At 39.6% G+C, this 22,633-nt stretch overlaps 1 protein-coding gene across 13 annotated transcripts in view; it reads right to left on the bottom strand.

Annotated features, from left to right (window-relative positions):
- Cobl (cordon-bleu WH2 repeat protein) overlaps nt 1-22,633 on the bottom strand; it is a 287,464-nt gene that overhangs the window by 84,049 nt on the left and 180,782 nt on the right. For 10 of the 13 annotated variants that reach the window (XM_046451290.2, XM_058581938.1, XM_046451294.2 and 7 more), the window contains 2 exons: nt 5,924-6,101; nt 2,331-2,501 (listed from right to left, as the gene is read on the bottom strand). In XM_046451290.2, coding sequence (XP_046307246.1) covers nt 2,331-2,501; nt 5,924-6,101 — 349 coding nt within the window. The remainder of the gene's footprint in view (nt 1-2,330; nt 2,502-5,923; nt 6,102-22,633) is intronic. The other 3 variants (XM_058581944.1, XM_058581955.1, XM_058581948.1) reach the window with 1 other exon arrangement.

The following is a 22,633-nucleotide window of genomic DNA, read 5'->3' as shown; positions in this document are numbered from 1 at the left end:
TTCCTGAACTATTCTTAAGTCCTGAATCAAAGAAGGCAAGTTGCATACTGCCTGGCTGGGCAGGCCATCCCAGTTTTTATTCTGTAAACAATGGGCAGGCCAGTTCCACTAATTAGGTAAGAAAAAAGCTCCAGGTTGGATGTATGGAATTCTAATTCACAGCAGCCAGGACACAGGGGCAGGGGGAAGAAGGAGAAACTTTGATTGAACCCCAGCTACCCCCAAGCTATTGGACTGGGTTCAGAGTAGGACACTGCCCTCTAAAACCTCAGGGGTCATCTCCTCTCTAGATCTCTTGTTCTTCTTCACTCTATTATGAGCATCTCCATGGGCATTAGAGGAAGGAGGAGGGGATATGTGAATTGTGACAAGGAGGGCAAAGGAAGTCCCACGTGACATGTACCCAGCCAGGGAAATAAACTCAGGCAGAGAGTTGTCAGTGGGCATAAGTGGGGAAATGGGGTCCCCAGACAAGAATAAAGAGAAACTGGTCTTTCACCTGCTGCTTAGTTCCACTCTCCACTCAGACCTCTTGGAAAATCTGATGGCAGGTAGAAAATGCCTTCACAACACCACAGATGCCGGAGAAAGCTTCCCCAAATAGAGGGAGGCTGGGGAGAAAGCTGGCACTTGTGAATCCACATGAAGTCAGATGTGAGAAAGTGTTCTAGGTCTTATGCTGGGCTGCTCCATCCCAAACAGACCAAAAGATATGGATCCTGTGGCTGACTCTCGATTACCAGTGGCTATAATAAGCTCTACTCTTTTCATTCAGCAACTGCTCTCTCACTTGTCCCCAAGGAGGAGAGGCTATGGGTGAGGATAGCAGCCACCAGGGTGGCCACTGAAAGCATGTGGCCTTGGTGTAGATGGCTTAAAACACTACTCTCTTCAAAGATTAAATAATTCTGGAGTCAGCTATACCACAGCTGTCATCTTTTTGACTGGTATGTCTAATTAATCCTTAATTGTTGAATACCTTACAACAATTCATTTCCATTCAAAAGCATCTCCAATGTCAAGATGATCAAAAGTATCTGAAGGATGTAAAAAAAGTATTTGTGGAGAAAGATAAAATAAATCAGGATTATTTTGCCTCGAGAAAGTAATAAGTAAGTCAACAATTATCTTCTCTACCCAGAAGCCAGCAGGCAGCTAGAGCTATTCATCATTTCCAAAGAAGACAGAAAAAGATAAGATAGTCCAATGGCAGAGAGGTATGAACTTTCTCACCATGGGGTTGTACAAACTTACATGGGCATCAATCAGCTGGTCACAGGGCTATGGCCATGTGATGTCACACTTTTTGGAAAATGCAGTCCAGGTGCTGGCTTTATTTTTATTTTTTTTAAGGGTAGGAATTAGTTTTATTTGATAATTACTTATTAGGACTTGCATCAGGGTAAATTTACACAACCAGACAACTTAATTCTTAAATTCTTCAGTGGTGGATCTTTCATGTTTAGGTACATAAGTATATATAAAAGTATAATACACTTGCCCCAGTTGGAATGTTCTACATTTATTGTAATTCACCACCATGAACAGTGTACAGAATCTATACTCTCCAGGTGCTGGCTTTAAAAAGAAGTGACACCACATGGCTGAGACATACTGAAGGAGGACAAGCATAGGCCTGACATGCATGTGATGCAATCTGAATATATATATTTCATTGTATAAAACTATTACCCACCAGGAGGCAGAAGGCCGTATATAGTACTTATTAAAGTTCAAAAGAAATCCCAAGAAACTAAGAAAACTCCCATCTCAGGGTGTGCTAGGATGTAGAAGCAAAATAGAACTATTATTTTGGCTTTTGCTGGACTCACACAGTTTCCCCTTCTGGTCCCTCAGTTTCTTTTCCTTCAGAAAAGCAGAATGCTGGGCTGCTGGCCATGAAGTTCAAGGCTGACTTATAAACTAATCCTCCCAGCTCTTGGGTACAATATTATTGTGTGCACTCACGGTGAGCCTTCTAACAAAATCCCAAACAATTCTTCCTCTACAGACTTTCTGAGGTTACTTCTATTGTGAGGAATATTAGCTCCCTGCTGACTGTTTCCACCCACAAAGCATAACTTAAGTCTAACCACAGATATAAAAACTGACTGGTAAAATCCTTGCTATGGGCATCTTCATGGCATTTGGAGAGCATTCTCTGTGAAGTCAGACACATTGCATTGAGCATTTAGAGGAAAAGTTGGGAAAGAAAGGCACAGACATTCAAAGGCAAGAATGGAAAGTCTGGAAATCCATCCACAAAACCAGTAGTGATGAGAGAGATTAACACTCAACACACAGTTTGAATGGAGACAACAGGCACATACGTTTGGGTCTCAGTTCTGAGGCCTCGGAACCAGCACCTTCCCCGGGCAAGCTGAGAGGCTCCACTACATCTGTATCAGGAGGAGGATATGGCGGGGGCGGGGGAAGCACTAGCTGAGGTGGGCCTCGAGCAGTACCTCTGGGAGGCTTTTGTGGTACCTGCCGTCCAACACCTATGTGGAATCAATGGGAGTGACTTCAGAAGTTAAGCCAAAAGAGTACCTATCTTCCATCGGAGGGCACCATATCCAACCATCCAAACGCCAAATCCAGTCACACCCAACACCATATCCAACCTCATTCTACACCAAATACAATCATACCTAATACCAAATCCAGTCATATCAACACCAAATCCAGCCATACCCAATACCAAATTCACCCACACCCAACGGCAAAATTAATCATACCCAACACCATATCCAACCTCACTCTACACTAAACATAACCTCATTCTGCACCAAATCCAGCCATACCCAATACTAAATTCAGCCTCATTCTGCATCAAACAGCCACACCCAACACCAGATACAACTTTGTATTTTTTTAAACCAAATCCAAACTTGCCTATCACCAAATCCAATCTCAGCTGATACCAGATCCCATCACACTTGTATGTATGTATTGTCCTACAGCCAGGCCAATTTGTAAATATCTGCCTGGTTGCAATTTATTTCTGGGAGGCTAATGACATAAATACTGGGCCTGAAACTATTCTTAAAAGCCCCCTAAACAATACTGTCAGATTAAAATAAACTCCTGTTCTTCACATTAGTCTTTTTCAGGTTCTCAGATCTGTTCTTTAGCTAATTTTTGCTACTTTTCCATATCCACTGAACAATATAATAATAGATAAAGCACTAATTTAAATATTCTTTTCAGCCTATTATACTGTCAGCCTCTTTCATTGTTTGGGGTAATGGTTTCCAGAGTTTGTTTTGAAGAGGGTTCTGAGTTGTGGACAGTTGGGTGAGTGTGGTGAGTCCAGTTCCATTTCATCAGTGAAACCCTCATGTATCTTGTTTATATGTTGGGGATGCATTTATAATTTTATGTGAAAATCGCATGCTAATGAAATTTTTGGAAGCTAATGTAAAAAATGACATGAATTACCAGTGTTAGGTCACATTCACTATAATTTTTTTAATAAACACTTTATTCAAGCTTTGGAGTTCTGGGTCTTTGAATAATACATATTCAACGCTTTATGTCCTTTACCAGATTATTAATAAAAATACTAAGAAACAGCATTTTTTCATTGAGATATATTCATTTATTCCTTGTTTTGAATACAGTTTCTCTAGATGTGGTAAAATATTAATTTCCCCATATAAAGCAACATTTTTTTCCTTAAAGTGAAAATGAGCCCAAATCAGTCTGGGTGGTACTGTTTATCTGGCCCTGGCAGTGTCATTAAAAGGGCAAAACAAAAAGGAAGGATGCTTTCCATTCCAATAAAGTTGAACTAAGATCCAAATCCAGCTACTGGTAATACTGTTTAGTACAAGTTCTAAAATAAAATTTTCTTTATATCTACATGTCTGTATAGAAAGAGTCACTTGATGTGGATAGGGGTTACTTGTTTTCCTTCAACCTAAGGTTTGGTTACATCTTCTGTATGGTATACATTTAATGAATGGGGACTTCTGATGGGGATGGAAGTCTGCCATGCCATTGCTTCCAAGGCCTTTTCCATCATCTCCTGTCCTAAAAAACATTCCAGATTATTTCCAATTATTGTCAGCAAGAGAGAAGTTTTTGGCCTTCTAAGTCATCACAAATGATACTTTATGGACCAGAAAGACAGACTTGTAGCAAATCACGATTATTTGTTACTTTCCTCTTGTAATGTTTCTGAGGAAACTGTGAAATTTTCAATTTTAGAACTCCTGCCTCTCATCTCCTCAGGCATCTGTAGGCATCAGTTGGCCCATCAGATGGGCAGGTTCTCCAAGCCCATCAGACACAAATACTTCTTCCTTCTTGGCTGACTCGGGGTCGGGGGTCCTTTCCTAGCTTTAAATGGGCTGCTTGGCGAGGAGTTTGTTTGGTATGACTCGACCACATCTGCATGGCCACATAAAGTGGTTGCTTCTGAGAATTTCAACAAGGATATCTCTAAATCGGGGGGGGGGGGGTTTGTCTCCCTTTCCAAAGAGAAGGGAGGGAGCTTTTCTCATCATAAAACAGGAGAAAACCGGTTTTATTTTAATGGTCCAATGATAATACTGTCTTTAAATCTGACAGTATTTTCCCCTATGAAAGAGGATGAACTGACATGAAATACAGGTCATTTCTCCTTATGATAATTGATTCTCAGGCTGTGAAATGCTAGGGCATTAAGTGAGGTATTGATTAAAGGGGGGGAATGCTGAACAACCTAGTAGAACTTATCAAAGTTTTCAGACCTTGACAACAAACACTTGTCCTCAGGTGTATTTTCCCTTCTGGAACCACATATACTGGGCCACAGGTAAAAAGCAGGGCCATGGGACAGTATTAAAGGAACCAGGAGTGGCTGTCTGCTGGCTTCAGAGGGGGCTCTGATGTGCTTTCCATCACTGGGGTCTCAGGCTCAGGAGTGGGTGATTCCTATGCTGCTCTGTTCCAAATCCTTCTCTGAAAGAGCTGTTTCTGTTTCTAATTGATGAAATAGTTAACACTGAAGGACTTTAAAATAAGATTGATTATCCCTGACTCACAGGCCTATAGACCTCCATCATTCAGCATCTATCTACCTCACCCACACCATAAGATGTAGAGATATAATCATGTCATAATACCTGGTCAAAGCATACCAGAGTCTTTGCTAAATATATAAAAGTTATATAAATGCAGTCTAACTTCAAACAGGAATGTCAGAAAACTAACGAGGTAACTCATTTATAGGCTGGGTATCCCTAAAATGCTCACAACCAGACACATTCTGGGTTTCAAATATTTTTTTTAATTTTAGAACATTTGCATATACATAATGAGATATCTTGGGGATGGAACCTAAGCCTAAATATGAAATTAATTTATGCATCATCTACACCCTACATACACACCTGAAGGTAATTATACAGTATTTTTAATAATTTTGTGTGTGAAATAGTTTCATGGTATAGAATTTTCCACTTGTGCATCATGTTGACACTCAAAAAGTTTCAAACTTTGGAGCATTTTGGATTTTCATATTAGAGATGTGTACCCTATATAAACTACATGGGGCCTAAGCTGTCTTTCAAGTGCCAAATATCTTTCAAAACAACCTACAAGGATGTCATCTTAAGAGCTTATCTTTTTTCCACCAGAAAGACACATATCACACAGTCACACTCATTCATGCTCCACTTGTCACCTTCTCCCAGATTATGCAGCCACTCTCCATCCTTCCCATTATCCCACTCCTCAATGCCTGTAATGTCCATGAAAATAAGATATTAAGTGAACACACAACTACTTATTTCCAGACTTTCTTTCTTTAGCATAAATATTTTCTGGGTTAATACTATTATGTATGAGTCCACTGTGAGAGTTAAGAGCAGTGCTAGCATTCCACACACAGCAGGCATTCCAGAGGTATGCAGACAGCAAGCCCAGTCTCACTCACCCACTGTGCTCTTCCTGTTCTCCTCCTTGTCCTCCCTGCGGTTGGGGACCAGGGGACTTGGTGGAGGTGGCTGTGGCAGGGGACTTGGTGATGGTGGCTGTGGTGGAGGTGGAAGTGGAGGTGGAGCTGGTGCCCGCCGCTTCTTCTTCTGCAAATCAACCTGTGAGCCCAGAGACATCTGAGAAACAGAAAGAGGAGAGACAGGGTTAGGGGAATTTTTGTATGGGAGTGATGTGTTTGTGGGACACAGGACCTATGGAAACAGATAATTGTGGCATGGGTGTCATAAGGAAGGCTGTCAGATTGCCATCCTCATTCTGGGTCCTCTCAGGCAGGTGGTGGAGGCAGTGGTGTGAGGCCTGCCATATTCTCTAAGCAAGGCCCTGAGGTGACACAGTGATGTTCATGGTCACTCACAAGTTCCCCCAAGCACAGGTAACTCATATTTTCTAGGGATCCAGGTAAGTAATTCTGGAGCCTGAGAATCTTTCTCAGGGCATAAATGAGAAAATGATCCCTACCCCTTAATTAAATGCAAGAGTACTCTTTTTCCCAGGAATAAGGGGGACTACCATTATTTGTGTCCACACATTAGACGAGATGGGAGTAGTTCATGCTTCCTGTGCCCTGTCTTGCATGTATTTCCCTGCTTCTGCAAGCTCATACTCCAGAGTAGCCAGGACTGACATGGTTCACAAGCTGCCAACTCCTGGATCTAGAACTAAGGTTCTGTTAAATGGGACATTAGATCAGAATAAAAGACATCAATCTCCCATATAAAGCAGAAATCCAGCTCCTACTTAAAGACTCTAACAATGAAAAATTCACAGCTTCTAAAGGCAGCTTGTCAGTATTAGGTAGGTCTAAATGTTGAAAGTGAAATCTGTTTTGTTTCATCTGTAAAATTAAATACTATAGAACAAAATTGACCAATATTTTTTGTTCTATTGTGCACAAGAATAAATATGTAACAACTAATCTCTCTATTATGTGAAATTAAAATGCACCAATAAAAAATTGAATATATTGATTCTAGTTCTTTTGTTTCTAAAGGACTCCATTATTCTCTGCTCTTAATTACAGCCAAAGTTCATTCACTTTCTTTCAATAATTAAAATTCACTTAAAGAGTACTGAGTTGTGTGCAGAGCAGTGAAATGAAAATGATAATTTCACTTGTTCTTGCCCTCAAACTGTTCTCAGTCAAGTTTTGTACCACTCATCCAAGCATTCCCTGACCTTTCAAGGGTCCATTACAGGGATGGCACTGGCCCACACCACCATTCTTTAGTACCTTGGTTTTGATCAGGTGCTCTGGTTTATTAACTCATGTTTGCACCACGTATGTGAGAACTGAGCATTCAGCTCACAACCCAAGGAACACAATTTCCTTTTCTGGACTGGACGTGGTACTACATCCTTTAAAATTTTATCAGTACTACACTATTGCAAAAAACATATATGTAAACAAAAGGAAGAAAATAATCATGTGATTGACTTTATTAATCAATATAAACTACTAATGATTAACATATTTTTTAGTCTTTATCTTTTCTTTTAAAACTAATGTTTTCTCTCTTTCCTTCTACCACAACATTTTATAATCATCTCCCATATCTTTAAAGTTTTTCCTTCTACCACAACATATTATAATCATCTCCCATATCTTTAAAGTTCTACAAAATATTTTGCATAAAGCAAAAAATAACATAAAATCAAAAACTCCTACAAAGCTCAAAGTCAAAATCAGTGATTCCTTGTCTACCACCTTTGCAATGGCAAGAACCACTTCAAACACATTTTTCTTTTGGCATTTACTGCCTTTTTCTAAATAATAAGTTCACTGTGCTACTCCTTGATTTTTGCACATTAGATGTTGGCTTTCTACTCCTGAAAATGGGGATTTATTCTTTGAGACATGCACACACACATACCCACATGGACACATATGCACACATTTTTTTTCCATCTTTTCCAAAATTATAGCATGAGATGTAAATTACTTTTCACTAGTCATATAGTAGTCTACCCTTATTTGCAGTTTCATTTTCCACAGTTTTTCCATTATCTTCAGTCACCTGCAGATAAAACTATTAAAGAGAAAAAAAGTGACAATTTTTAAATTGGGCAGGGTTCCAAGTAACCACCTCCTGTACTGCTCCATCTCACATAAGATTAATTATCCCTTTATCCATTGTATCCACACTATATATGCTACCTGTTGGTCATTTAATAGCCATTTAGGTTGTCAGATCAACTGTCACAGTATCATAGTCCTTGTGTTCAAGGATTCCATATTTCACTTAATGGTTCCAAAATGTAAGGGTAGTAATGCTGGCAGTTTTATTATAGTATATTATTATAATTGTATTTTATTGTTGTTAATCTTGTACTATGCCTAATTAATAAATTAAACTTTATCATCAGTATGTACATATGTGTGTACTGCAAAAAAAAATAGTATATGTAGGGTTTGGTACTTTCTAGGCTTCCAAATATCTTCTGGGGATCTTCAAAAGTTATCTCCCATGGATAAGGGAGGATAGCTGATAATAGATATTATAATAACATAAAATAAAATTTTTTCAGCAGAAATTTTTCTACTTGAGATGTATAATGTATAGGATGATTACACTTTCTTTCCAGAATAAATCTGCTTTTTCCTGAATTTAATTTTTTTTTAAAATTTCCTGGAAATTTACATTTTTCTACTCAGTTCCAGCCCCTGCCTCCATTATGGACAAGATGCACATAAGTAATATTTTTGAGACCTTGAGAATATAAAAGTGATTTTATCCTATTATACTGAGTAGTCCATACAGATGCCTACAGGAACCTTGAATGGAAAGAACAGTCTCTACAAAGGCTGAAAACAGTCATTACTCTGTTGTCTCCTAAATTGTACTGTGCAGTCAAGACACCCCACACCATGCTGGTGCTCAATCTTTCACAAGTGATCTGCATTCCTCCTGTAGGCTTGGAAGACCCACTCTTTAATCCTTTATGCCCTGACATTTGGTGACAGCATGCTCCAGGGTGGATTTCTTTTGGTCCACTCTCTGGGGCAAGGGCTCACCCCTGCAGGCTGTGTACCTGAAGAATTTTCTAGTGTTCTTCCTTTTTACTTCTTTCTTCCCTTTGTTCCCCTCCCCTCCTGAGGATTTTAATGAGTTGAACACTGAAGATTCTAACTCCTGCCTATTTTTCCCTTTCTTGGAAACTTCTTTTACTTTATTGTCCAACTCTTATGAATTTTCAAGTTTCTTTTACTATATTTTGGTTTCCAAGATCTCCTTCTTCTTATGTGTTTTAGAAACAGTATCATGGTCTCCTTTTCTGGGTGTACTATCTTCTCTTTTCTCTCTGACACTATCATTTAAATATTTTTTTTATTATTTTTTTTAATTTTTTTATTGGTTGTTCAAAACATTACAAAGCTCATGATATATCATCTTTCATACATTTGACTCAATTGGGTTATGAACTCCCATTTTTACCCCAAATACAAATTGCAGAATCACATTGGTTACACATTCACATTTTTACATAATGGCATATTAGTGACTGTTGTATTCTGCTACCTTTCCTTTCCCCTACTATCCCCCCTCCCCTTCCCTCCCATCATCCCTCTCTACTTCATCTGCAGTTGTTCAATTCTCTCCCTTGTTCCCCACCCCCTTTCCCCTCACATCCTCTTCTATGTAATTTTGTGTAACATTGAGGGTCTCCTACCATTTCCATATGCTTTCCCTTCTCTCTCTCCCTTTCTCTCCCCCAACTCGTCTTTGTTTAATGTTAATCTTTTCCTCATGCTCCTCCTCCCTGTTCATTTCTTAGTTGCTCTCTTTATATCAAAGAAGACATTTGGCATTTGTTTTTTAAGGATTGGCTAGCTTCGCTTAGCATAATCTGCTCTAATGCCATCCATTTCCCTGCAAATTCTATGATTTTGTCATTTTTTATTGCTGCGTAGTACTCCATTGTGTATAGATGCCACATTTTTTTTATCCATTCATCTATTGAAGGGCATCTAGGTTGGTTCCACAGTCTAACTATTGTGAATTGTGCCGCTATGATCATTGATGTGGCAGTATCCCTATAGTATGCTCTTTTTAAGATCCTCAGGGAATAGTCCGAGGAGGGCGATAGCTGGGTCAAATGGTGGATCCATTCCCAGCTTTCCCAGGTATCTCCATACTGCTTTCCAGATTGGCCTTACCAATTTGCAGTCCCACCAGCAGTGTACAAGTGTACCCTTTTCCCCACATCCTCGCCAACACTTATTGTTGTTTGACCTCATAATGGCTGCCAATCTTACTGGAGTGAGATGGTATCTTAGGGTGGTTTTGATTTGCATTTCTCTGACTGCTAGAGATGGTGAGCATTTTTTCATGTACTTGTTGATTGATTGTATGTCCTCCTCTGTGAAGTGTCTGTTCAGGTCCTTGGCCCATTTGTTGACAGGGTTATTTGGTATCTTATTGTTTAATTTTTGAGTTCTTTGTATATTCTGGATATTAGGGCTCTATCTGAAGTGTGAGGGGTAAAAATTTGTTCCCAGGATGTAGGCTCTCTGTTTACCTCTCTTATTGTTTCTCTTGCTGAGAAAAAACTTTTTAGTTTAAGTAAGTCCCATTTATTTATTCTTGTTATTAACTCTTGGGCTATGGGCGTCCTATTAAGGAATTTGGAGCCCGACCCCACAGTATGTAGATCGTAGCCAACTTTTTCTTCTATCAGACGCAGTGTCTCTGATTTGATATCTAGCTCCTTGATCCATTTTGAGTTAACTTTTGTGCATGGCGAGAGAAAGGGATTCAGTTTCATTTTATTGCATATGGATTTCCAATTTTCCCAGCACCATTTGTTGAAGATGCTATCCTTCCTCCATTGCATGCTTTTAGCCCCATTATCAAATATAAGAAAGTAGTAATTTTGTGGATTGGTTTCTGTGTCCTCTATTCTGTACCATTGGTCCACCTGCCTGTTTTGGTACCAGTACCATGCTGTTTTTGTTACTATTGCTTTGTAGTACAGTTTGAACTCTGGTATCGCTATACCTCCAGATTCACACTTCCTGCTTAGAATTGCTTTTGCTATTCTGGGTCTTTTGTTTTTCCATATGAATTTCATGATTGCTTTATCCATTTCTACAAGAAATGCTGTTGGGATTTTAATTGGCATCGCATTGAACCTGTAAAGAACTTTGGATAATATCGCCATTTTGATGATGTTAGTTCTGCCTATCCATGAACAGGGTACATTTTTCCATATTCTAAGATCTTCTTCTATCTCTCTCTTTAGGATTCTGTAGTTTTCATTGTATAAATCTTTCACCTCTTTTGTTAGGTTGATTCCCAAGTATTTTATTTTCTTTGAGGATATCGTGAATGGAGTGGTTTTCCTCATTTCCATTTCAGAAGTTTTGTTGCTGATATATAGGAATGCCTTTGATTTATGCGTGTTGATTTTAAATCCTGCTACTTTGCTGAATTCATTTATTAACTCTAGCAGTTTCTTTGTAGACCCTTTTGGGTCTGTTAAATATATTATTATGTCATCTGCAAATAGCGATAATTTAAGTTCTTCTTTTCCTATTTTGATGCCTTTAATTTCTTTTGTCTGTCTAATTGCTCTGGCTAGTATTTCAAGAACTAAATTGAATAGAAGTGGTGATAGAGGGCATCCCTGTCTTGTTCCAGATTTTTGAGGGAATGCCTTCAGTTTTTCTCCATTTAGGATGATGCTAGCCTGAGGTTTAGCATATATAGCTTTTACAATGTTGAGGTAAGTTCCTGTTATCCCTAGTTTGTCTAGTGTTTTGAACATAAAGGGATGCTGTACTTTGTCAAATGCTTTTTCTGCATCTATCGAGATGATCATATGGTTCTTGTCTTTAAGTCTATTGATGTGGTGAATAGTATTTATTGATTTCCGTATATTGAAACAGCCTTGCATCCCGGGGATGAATCCTACTTGATCGTGGTGCACAATTTTTTTGATATGCTTTTGTATTCGATTCACCAGGATTTTATTGAGAATTTTTGCATCCAAGTTCATTAGAGATATTGGTCTGTAGTTTTCTTTCTTTGAAGTGTCTTTGTCTAGTTTCGGGATCAGGGTGATATTGGCCTCATAGAATGAATTTGGAAGAGCTCGTTCTTTTTCTATTTTTTGAAATAGCTTGAAAAGTATTGGTATTAATTATTCTTTGAAGGTTTTGTAAAACTCCGCTGTATACCCAGGTCCAGGGCTTTTTTTGGTTGGTAGTCTTTTGATGGCTTCTTCAATTTCTTCCTTTGTTATTGGTCTGTTTAAATTGTGTGTGTCTTCCTGACTCAATCTGGGCAGATCGTATGACTTAAGAAATTTATCGATATCTTCACTATCTTCTATTTTATTGGAATATAGGGTTTCAAAATACTTTCTAATTATCTTCTGTATTACTGTAGTGTCTGTTGTGATATTGCCTTTTTCATCCCATATGTTAGTAATTTGAGTTCTCTCTCTTCTTCTCTTCGTTAGTATGGCTAAGGGCCTTTCGATCTTATTTATTTTTTGAAAGAACCAACTTTTAGTTTTTTCAATTTTTTCAATGTTTTTATTTGTTTCAATTTCATTGATTTCTGCTCTAATTTTAATTATTTCTTGTCTTCTACTACATTTGCTGTTGTTTTGCTCTTCCTTTTCTAGGTTTTTGAGGTGTAGTGTGAGTTCATTTATTTGTTGGTTTTTTCTTTTTTTGAGGAAAGAACTCCAAGAAATGAATTTCCCTCTTAAAACTGCTTTCATTGTGTCCCATAGATTCCGGTATGTTGTGTCTGTATTGTCATTTGTCTCTATGAATTTTTTTATCTCCTCCTTTATGTCTTCTGTAACCCATTGATCATTTAGTAACATATTGTTCATTTTCCATGTGATGTAGGATTTTTCCTTCCTTCTTTTATCATTGATTTCCAGTTTCATTCCATTATGATCAGATATGGTGCATGGTATTATCTCCACGCCTTTATATTTACTAAGAGTTGCCCTATGGCATAGTATATGGTCTATCTTTGAGTAGGATCCATGTGCTGCTGAGAAGAACGTGTATCCACTTGATGATGGTTGATATATTCTATATATGTCAGTTAAGTCTAGGTTATTGATTGTGCTATTGAGTTCAATAGTTTCTTTATTCAGCTTTTGTCTAGAGGATCTGTCTAATGGTGAGAGTGGTGTGTTGAAGTCACCCATAATTATTGTGTTGTAGTCTATTTGACTCTTGAACGTGAGGAGAGTTTGTTTTATGAACGTTGCCGCTCCATTGTTTGGTGCATACAAGTTGATAATTGTTATGTCTTGTTGGTGGATGGATCCTTTTAACAGTATATAGTGTCCTTCTTCATCCCTTTTGATTAACTTAGGTTTGAAGTTGATTTTATTTGATATGAGTATGGCCACTCCTGCTTGCTTCCGAGGGCCATGCGAGTGGTATGATTTTTCCCAACCTTTTACCTTCAGCCTGTGTATGTCTTTTCCTATCATATGAGTTTCCTGAAGGCAGCATATTGTTGGATTTGTTTTTTTGATCCAGGTTACTAGTCTATGTCTCTTTATTGGTGAGTTTAGGCCATTAACATTTAAGGTTACAATTGAAATATGATTTGTACTTCCAGTCATGTTTATTTATTTATTTATTTTAGTTTGGCTAGTTTTTACTTTTTGGTTATTTTCCTCCCCCTTTACTGACATACCTCCCGCTGTTAGTTTGGGGCACTATTTTTCAATTCCTCTTCTTGTAGTATTTTGCTCAAAATGCTTTGCAGTGCTGGTTTTCTGGCTGCGAATTCTTTTAGCTTTTGTTTATCGTGAAAGATTTTAATTTCATTGTCAAATCTGAAGCTTAATTTTGCTGGATACAGTATTCTTGGTTGGAATCCATTATTTTTCAGCGTTTGAAATACATTGTTCCAGGATCTTCTCGCTTTCAAAGTCTGTGATGAAAAATCAGTCGTTAACCTAATTGGTTTACCCCTGAATGTAATCTGCCTCCTTTCTCTCGTAGCTTTTAATATTCTCTCCTTGTTCTGTATGTTGGCTATCTTCATAATTATATGTCTTGGAGTTGGTCTATTACAGTTTTGAATGTTTGGGGTCCTGTAGGCTTCCAGGATTTGGCAATCCATTCCATCTTTCATCTCTGGGAAGTTTTCTAGAATTATTTCATTTAATAGGTTGTCCATTCCTTTGGTTTGATTCTCTGTGCCTTCTTCTATCCTGATGACTCTCAAATTTGCTTTTTTTATGACATCCCATATCTCTTGAATAGATTGCTCGTGGGATTTAAGCATCTTTTCTGTGTTGACTATATTCTTTTCAAGTTGATAAACTTTGTCTTCATTATCTGATGTTCTGACTTCTACTTGATCTAGTCTATTTGTAATATTCTCGTTTGAGTTTTTAATTTGATTTATAGTTTCCTGCATTTCTAGGATTACTGTTTGATTTTTTTTTAAGATCTCTATCTCCTGGTAAAGCTCGTTCTTTGCCATTTGAATTTGTTTGTTTAATTCATTTTCAAAATATACTTTTATTGCTTGGACTTGCTGTCTCATGTCTTCTCTAATATTCCTTTCCATCTGAGTTAGGTATGCCTTGAGTTCTTTCCCTATCCCTGTTTCTGATACTTCTAGGTCCTCCTGTAGATTTAAGTTGTCCTGAATTGTTTGTACTCCTTTTTTCCCTTGTTTTTTCATGATGTTCACGCTGCTTTCCAGTTCTATTTGATTGCTGTGTTTCTGCTCTCTTCTATAAACTTGTTTTGGTTTTTTATACCTCTGTTATCTCTCTTTTGTGTTGGTAGACTATGCTTGCTAAAGTGGATTCCGCTGAGAAGGAATTCCTACGGCCGAGCTCCAGTGACGTCACCTCCCTGCTATGGCGGGCCCCAGGCTCCTTACTGGGGTGTCCGAATGGAGGGGTTGGACTGGACTGTCTCTGGTTGGTTTCAGCTCCCGGACGCCGGCGGCCGGGCGGTCTCCAGCCGCCCAGTTGTGCTGGCAGCCGGTGGGCGATTGGTCGCCGGCGGGCGGGCAGACTCCAACCGCCCAGTCGCGCGGGCAGCCAGCGGGCGATCAGTCGCCGGCTGGCAGGCGGTCTCCAGCCGCCCAGTCACGCGGACAGCGGGTGGGCTGTCGCTGGCGGGCGGGTGATCTCTAGCTGCCCAATCGCGGGGTCGGTCGCCAGCGGGCGGGCAGTTTCCAGCCACCCAGTTGCGCAGGCAGCGGGCGGATGATCAGTCGCCGGCGGGCGTGCGGTCTTCAGCCGCCTAGTCGCACGGGCAGCGGGCTGGCTGTCGCCGGTGGGCGGGCGGTCCCCAGCTGTCCAGTCGTGCTGGCAACCAGCGGGTGATTGGTCCCCGGCGGGCATGTGGTTTCCAGCTGCTCAGTCGCAGGGGCAATGGGCAGGCTGTCGCTGGTGGGCGGGCAATCTCTAGCCGCCCAGACGCAGGGGCAATGGGCCAGCTGTCGCAGGCGGGTGTGCGTTCTCCAGCCACCCAGTCGCAGGGGCAATGGGCCGTCTGTTGCTGGTGGGCGGGCAATCTCTAGCTGCCCAGTCGCGCAGTGGGTCAAAGGCGGGGGGCGGACTCCAGCTACCCAGTCATGCAGGCAGCCAGCGGGTGTGAGGTCTCCGGCCGCCCAGTCGCAGCTGCAATGGGCTGGCTGTTGCTGGTGGGCGGGCGATCTCTAGCCGCCCAGTCGCAGGGGCAATGGGCTGGCTGTTGCTGGTGGGCGGGCAATCTCTAGCTGCCCAGTCCTGCGCCGGTCAAAGGCGGGGGGAGGACTCCAGCCACCCAGTCTCGTGGGCAGCGGGTGGAGTTTCTCCAGCCGCCCAGTTGCGAGGGCCTGGCCTCTAGTCCCCTGGTTTCTCCTGCTCGTCCTGGTTTATCCTGCTAGACCAGTTTTCCCCTGAGTGATGCCTCTCGGCAGTTCAAACTGTACTCTGGGCCTGCCGTTTGTTGGGCGTGGAGGGTGGCTATTGAAAACCCCCAGCACTCTATTGTTTTGATTTTTTCCGCTTGCCCCTCCCCCCGCGCTGGCAATACAGGTTTCGTTTCCCCCGCTGATGGGAGGGGGACTTGAAGGTCGGGTGTCTCTAGTTCTCCCCGCGTCTTTATGCAGGCTTGCTCTGATAATCCCTCCCCCGGAGAGCCTAGGAGAGATTTTTTGCGAATTCCCCGCTGTATGGGAGAGGAGCTGAGTAACACGCACCCGTTTTATTGTTGCAATCTGTCGGAGAGTGGCAGTGGTTACTTCAGCTCTCCAAGATGGTGGCTGGTTTCCTTGGTGGAGTTTCCATTGTGGGGGATAGAGCTGTCCCACTTCCTTCCCCGACTGAAATCCCGAACTCAGCCCAGGGCTCCGTGAGTGCTCATGCGGCAGGATTCCACAGAATCTGCAGGAATCTCAATGCTTGCTGGTCGCTTCTTGGCGGCTTCTCGGCGGCTCCCCGCAGTCTGTAGCCGCGGGGCGGGCCGCGCGGATCAGTCAGCCCGGATCTCCGGTGGCACAGTTGGCTCGTGTATGAGACTCAATTACAGGACCTCGGTGCTGGAAATCCTTCCTCTAGGTTTCGGTGCATCCCCATTTTGCTGTAAGTTCCTAACAAGATAGTTTTTTGTTGTTCTAACTCGTTATTCACCCACACAGTGGCGCGGTACACGGGGTGTGATGCACTCTACTCACGGCCATCTTGGGACTCCCATTTAAATATTTTTAAAAATGCTTTTTAAAATATTTTCTTTAGCTTTATGCATTATATTTTCCCGCAAATTTGTTTTATCTCTTTGTGTCTTGGTTTTTGTTTATCACCTTTTGATCTTTCTCCAAATCTCTAGTGATCCTTGGCTTCTTGTTTATAATACAGTGTATGGATAGAGTTCGTTCATACACTAATGGACAGAAAGCTGATAGCTGACTGGAAGATCCTCAAATATCTATAGCAGCAGGATTCTCCTTTATGTTGGTTGGCCACCATTCATTCACACAGGGAACTGTCCTCTCTTCTGCAGGTTGGAACTCTGTCCTGCCCTGGAATCTATTGAGAAGACCCTGAGGCTCTCCTACAGCATGTGGACATCAATTATACCCATTCTGGCACAGACTCAGTTGAGTCTCACAGCCTGGAGTTAAGAGTTTCCTGTTTCCATCACTTCTAATATTGGGAATGCAGATAACTTGGGCAGAAAGGCACCTGAAGGTCTTTCTGCTTCCCACGCACATATTCAGCCAGTCTTTATTAACAGCTTATTCTATACTTTTGTATACAGAGGAATATGTACTCCAAATTCTTGAGCCTTTTGGGGGTTCTGGGCTCTTCTGATGGAACTCTTTCACCCAATGTTCAGGTTTCAGCTACTATTTGCTAGGTATTTATCACAATCAAAACACATCTGAACTTCCAGAGTGTCCACTGAAAACTACTACTGTTTCACTTCTCTTAACCACAGTATGCTAATAATTTTGTTCACTTTGGTGGAGTTTCAGGATAGACATAAACTAATTTGCGTTCACACATTTTGCAGCCTTACTGAATAGGAAACACTGCATATATACTTAAGGTGTACAACTGATGATTTTATACATAGACACACTGCGAAATAATTGCAATCAAGCAAATTAAAATATCTACTATTTCACATAGTGGCCATTTTCTACCCTCTAAATACACTTTCAAGTGTTTTTTTTTTTTTTTAATTGTTGACCATTACTTCATTGGATAGATGAGCCACAATTAAAATAACTCCTTTTAGTTGGCCCAGTGCAGTGGTGCATGCCTGTATTCCCAGCGGCTCAGGAGGCTGAGACAGGAGGATCCCAAATTCAAAGCTAGCCTCAGCAAAAGTGAGGCAATAAACAACTCAGTGAGACCCTGTCTCTAAATAAAATACAAAATAGGGCTGAGGTTGTGGCTCAGTGGTAGAGTGCCCCTGGGTTCAATCCCTGGTACCAAAAAAGAGAAAAGAAAAGAAAAAAAAAAAAGAATGGTTTTGCTTGTTAAAAGTTAAATTTCTTAAAAAGCTCTCACAATTTTTTTCTCTCCTATTTCCCTTTTTCCCAAGTTTGTGATAAAACCGTTTATTTTTTTTTTTTGGGGGGGGGTAAAAAAAACATGAAAATTTCAGAGTTAAGACAACAGATTCTAAAATTTGGAGGAATAACATCAGCAAGAGGGCAGAACAGGAAGTCCCAGACCTTGCTCCCCACAAAAGCAATAATTTAACAATAATTTGCCATCCCAAATGCTTTTGCAGAACTTCACAAAACAGTTAGGGAATATCACAGAACTCCAAGGCAAGCTCAAAGCCAAGAGCAACCTCACCAAGAAAAGCCATTTCATTTCAACTATGATAGCCCTTCCCCCAAGCCTGTACAGCTCAGTACTATCAGGGGAAAAAAAGCCTCATTCACAGTTCTCCCTTAGGAGGAAAGAGAAGAATGGATCATAAGGCCAACATTACAGCTTTTCAGAAGGACTGCCTGAGGGACTGGTTTCTGTCTTGACTGACTGGAGCACTGATGAAGAACTGGCATCTTTTGGATGGGGGGAGGGCACTGAGAACATAAGAGCTTAAAGTCTAGTTGCTGCAGAGCTTAGAGATTTGGCATTGCCACTGACAGAGGCTGGCACAGCTTGGCAGAACCAGGAGGAAGCAATAGCTTGTAGATTATGCTTTGAGAGGGAGTGAAAAGAATGGAAAGTCCATGCAATAGTCCAGATTCTTGGAGACGCTGAGAGACTGGTTTCTACCTCACTTGTCTGGGAGTACAGAAAGAACCAATACACTTTGGATGTCTTGGGGCTGCAGAGAACAAAAGAACTCAGAGACTTATGCTGAGGCACACACTTGTAATCTCAGTTAGGAAGCTGAAGCAGCAGAATTGTAAGTCAAAATAAAAAAAAAATAATTTTAAAAAATGACTGAGGATTAGTTCATTGGTAGAGTAATCTTGGATTAATCCCTGGTATCTAGAGAGCTGGAGGGAGAGGGGGAAGAGATGGGGAGAGAAATAAACAGAGGTTGCCAGCAGTGCCAGAAAATCTGCAGTAACACAGACAAACACAAGAGGGATCAAGAAATTATAACCTTCTAAAAAAGGAATCCATAAACATTTCTAAATAGGAATTACACACACAATCCCAGAGAAGATGCATTGCAAGAAGAGTTTTGATAGGTCCCAGCCACCAAAAGCAATTCTGACTGATGTGATGTGTCCTCTAAGAAAACAGTCTGTAAAGGCTGGGAGAGGTGATTGTTTTCTAAATGCACAATTAACAGTAAAAAATAATGATGACAAGAATGTACATAAAAGAAATAGGAAATCTTGGTTCAATAAAAGGAACAAAATAAATCTCTAGAAAATAACCCAAGGAAAAGGAAATCTATGACCTGAAAAAGAATTTAAAATAATTGTGTTAAAGAGTTAAATGTACTATAAGAGAATACATAGATAGCTTAGCAAAATAAAAACCATGCATGAGCAAAGTTATTATATCAACAAAACCATAAAAGCCATACAACGAAGACCCAAACAGAAATTATGAAAGGCTTCAACAGCAGAATTAATTAAGCAAAAGAAAATTCAGCTAAGTTGTCCAGGTTGGCCTTGAACATGTAATCCTCCTGTCTCATCCTCTTGGGTGGCTGAGATTACAGGTATGCACCACCATGCCCAGCCACCAAAAGCAATTCTAAGAGGGAAGTTGATAAAAATAAATGCCTACATTAAAATAGAAGAAAGGCATCATCAGCAACCTAAATTTATACCTCAAGGAACTAAAAAAAATGTACTATAGTCAAATTTCATAGCAGAAAAAAAAATAAAAAGCAAGCAAAAATAAATAAAATAGAAAATTTGGAAAATACTAGTGAAACAAGAGTTACTCTCCCCATCCCCCAAGACCAACAAAATTGGCAGATTTTTAGTTTCACTAAGAAAATATCAGGGAAGACTGTAATCACAATTTTTTTTTTAAAAAAAATGAGAGTGGAAACATGATAAATGATGCCTCAGAAACAAAAAAGAATATAGGATGCTAAGAGCCAAGTATATGATGCATGGCATTTTTGGTCGAAAGGTGATGCCAGCTAGCCATTGAGATGATATGATTATGTTAAGATTTGCATTCATATGGATATTGGACTCCTGCTGTTCACCTAGGCCGGCTACTGGACTCCTGGAGAGTTCCCATTGGTTGGGGAAGTACAGTAGGAGGGAGTTCCGGGGGAGGAGCTCTCTCTGTGGGTCCGGGAGGAGGCCGCGTGGGTGGAAAAAATCTGCCCGGCGGTACGGACATTGGCGGCAGTTTCAAAAAATAAACTTTGTTCCTGCTTGAGTGGCTCGTGATTTTGTGCCCAGCCAGACTGCGGCAATAGGAGACTACTATGAACAATCATACACCAACAAATTGGACAGCCTAGAAGAAATGCATCCTACTAAAACTGAGTCATGCTTCTCAAAAAACTAGAAATGGAACCACCATATGACCCAGTATCCCACTCCTTGGTACATATTTAAAAAAAAAAAAAAAAAAAACACCTAAAATCAGCATACTGTAGCAATACAGCTACTTCAGTATTTATAGCAGTACAATTTATGACGGCCAAATTATGGGATCAACCCAGGTGCCTATCAATAGATGAATGGATCAAGAAAATGTGGTATATGTACACAATGTAGTTGTACTCAGTCATATAGAAAAATAAAATAATGACAATTGCTGGTAAGTGGATAAATGGAGAAAACAACGATCACTAAGTGAAATAAGCCAGATTCAGAATATAAAAGGTTGAATGTTTTCTCTCATATGTGGAAGCTAGAACAAAATAAGGAAAAGAAGGCAGTAGGGGAAGGAATATATATTATAACATATATTATAATATAAAGACATAGGGAAGATCAGTGGCGTATAAAAAAGAAAAGAAAGGGAAAAGAAATATGAAATACATTTAACAACATCATGATACATACACTTATAAATGTACCCCCAAAGAATTTCACTTATATGGTTATGCAGTAAACACCAATCAAAAATAAATAAATAAAGGAGTGAAAGGAAGAATAGAGGAGAGAGAATGGGAGAGGAAAGAAAAGGAGGGGAGAATTGGGGATTAAAATTAAATTTCTTGATGTATCATTTTGTCAAAATGAACCCAAATACTATGAATAATTACAATGCTCTAATAAAATGTCAAATAAATAAATAAAACTGAGTCAGGGAGAAATAAAATGTAAAGTAAAAAACTTGAATAGTGTCTATAACTAGTAAGAAAATTGAAACTGTATTTAAAACATCCTAACAAAAAAAGTCCAAGACTGGGTGGCTTCAGTGGAGAAATCTATCAAATGTTTAAAATAGAAATAATAACAATCCTTCTCAAACTCATCCAAAAATATCAAGAGGAGGAAACACTTTCAAACTCATTTTTTAAGCCAGAAATACCCAGATATCAAAAGAAAAAAGATACTATTAGAAAAGAAAGCCACATGATCATTACAATTGATGCAGAAAAAGAATCTGACAAAATTCAAAACCCTTTCATAATGAAAACACTCAATAAATTAGTAAGGAAAAGAAATCACCTCAATATATTCTCATGTATATATAAAAATCTCAAAGCTAGTATGTGAATGTTTTCCCCCTAAGAGGAGAAACAAGGCAAAGGTGCTCACTCTCACCACTTCATTCAAGATAGTGCTGGAAGTGGTGGCCAGACCAATTATGAAAGAAAAAGTAATAAAATCCATCTTAATCAGAATAAAAGTGAAATAATCTCTTTTGCATATAACATGATCTTAAATGTAGAGATTATACCCATGCCCACACACAGTTTAAACCAATAAATTCAACCAAGTTGTTTCATACAAAATCAATACAAATAAATTAGTTCTGTTTCTCTACATTGTAACAATAAATAATCTTAAAATGAAATTAATAAAATTGTCCTCTTTACAACAACATCAGAAATAGCAAAATCTTAGAAATAAAACTTTAAACAATGAGATGAAAGATTGAAAACTATAATACATTGTTGAAAGAAATTAGAATAAATGTAAAGATATCCCGTGTTCATGGATTGGAAGTTAAAATGTCCACACTATCCAAAGCAATCTACAGATTAAATGCAATCTCTATAAATATTCCATTGGCATTATTTTTGCAGAAATAGAAAAAAAATCATACTGAAGTTCAGATGGAACCGCAAATAACTCCCAACTGCCAAAATAATCTTGAGAAAGAAAAGCAAGGGTGTATACCTCCACTTCCTGATTTCAAATCATATCACAAAGCTAGAGTAATAAGAAAGAGTGTGGCATAGATAAAGAATGATTTTTTTTTTAAGTTTTCGGTGGACACAACATCTTTATTTTATTTTTATGTGGTGCTGAGGATCGAACTCAGTGCCCCACGCATGCCAGGCAAGCGCGATACCGCTTGAGCCACATCCCCAGACCAAGAATGATGTTTTGATTACTACAACTGAATGAAGAGCCCAGATATAATCCCTCATATGTGTGATCAATTTATCTTTGTTAATGCTAAAGCTACACAATAGGAAAGGATAATTTCTTCAAATAATAGTGCTAGAAGAACTGGTACTTACATGCAAAAGAATAAAGTTGGATCTTTATCTTATGCCATATGCAAAAAATTACTTCAAAATAGA

The sequence above is a fragment of the Marmota monax genome, unplaced genomic scaffold (assembly GCF_021218885.2).
Source record: "Marmota monax isolate L192 unplaced genomic scaffold, Marmota_monax_Labrador192_F-V1.1 WCK01_AAM20220418_F8-fsc00430, whole genome shotgun sequence".
NCBI lineage: Eukaryota > Metazoa > Chordata > Mammalia > Rodentia > Sciuridae > Marmota > Marmota monax.
The sequence above is the reverse complement of the archived record's forward strand: the minus strand, read 5'-3'. Positions and strand labels throughout refer to the sequence as shown.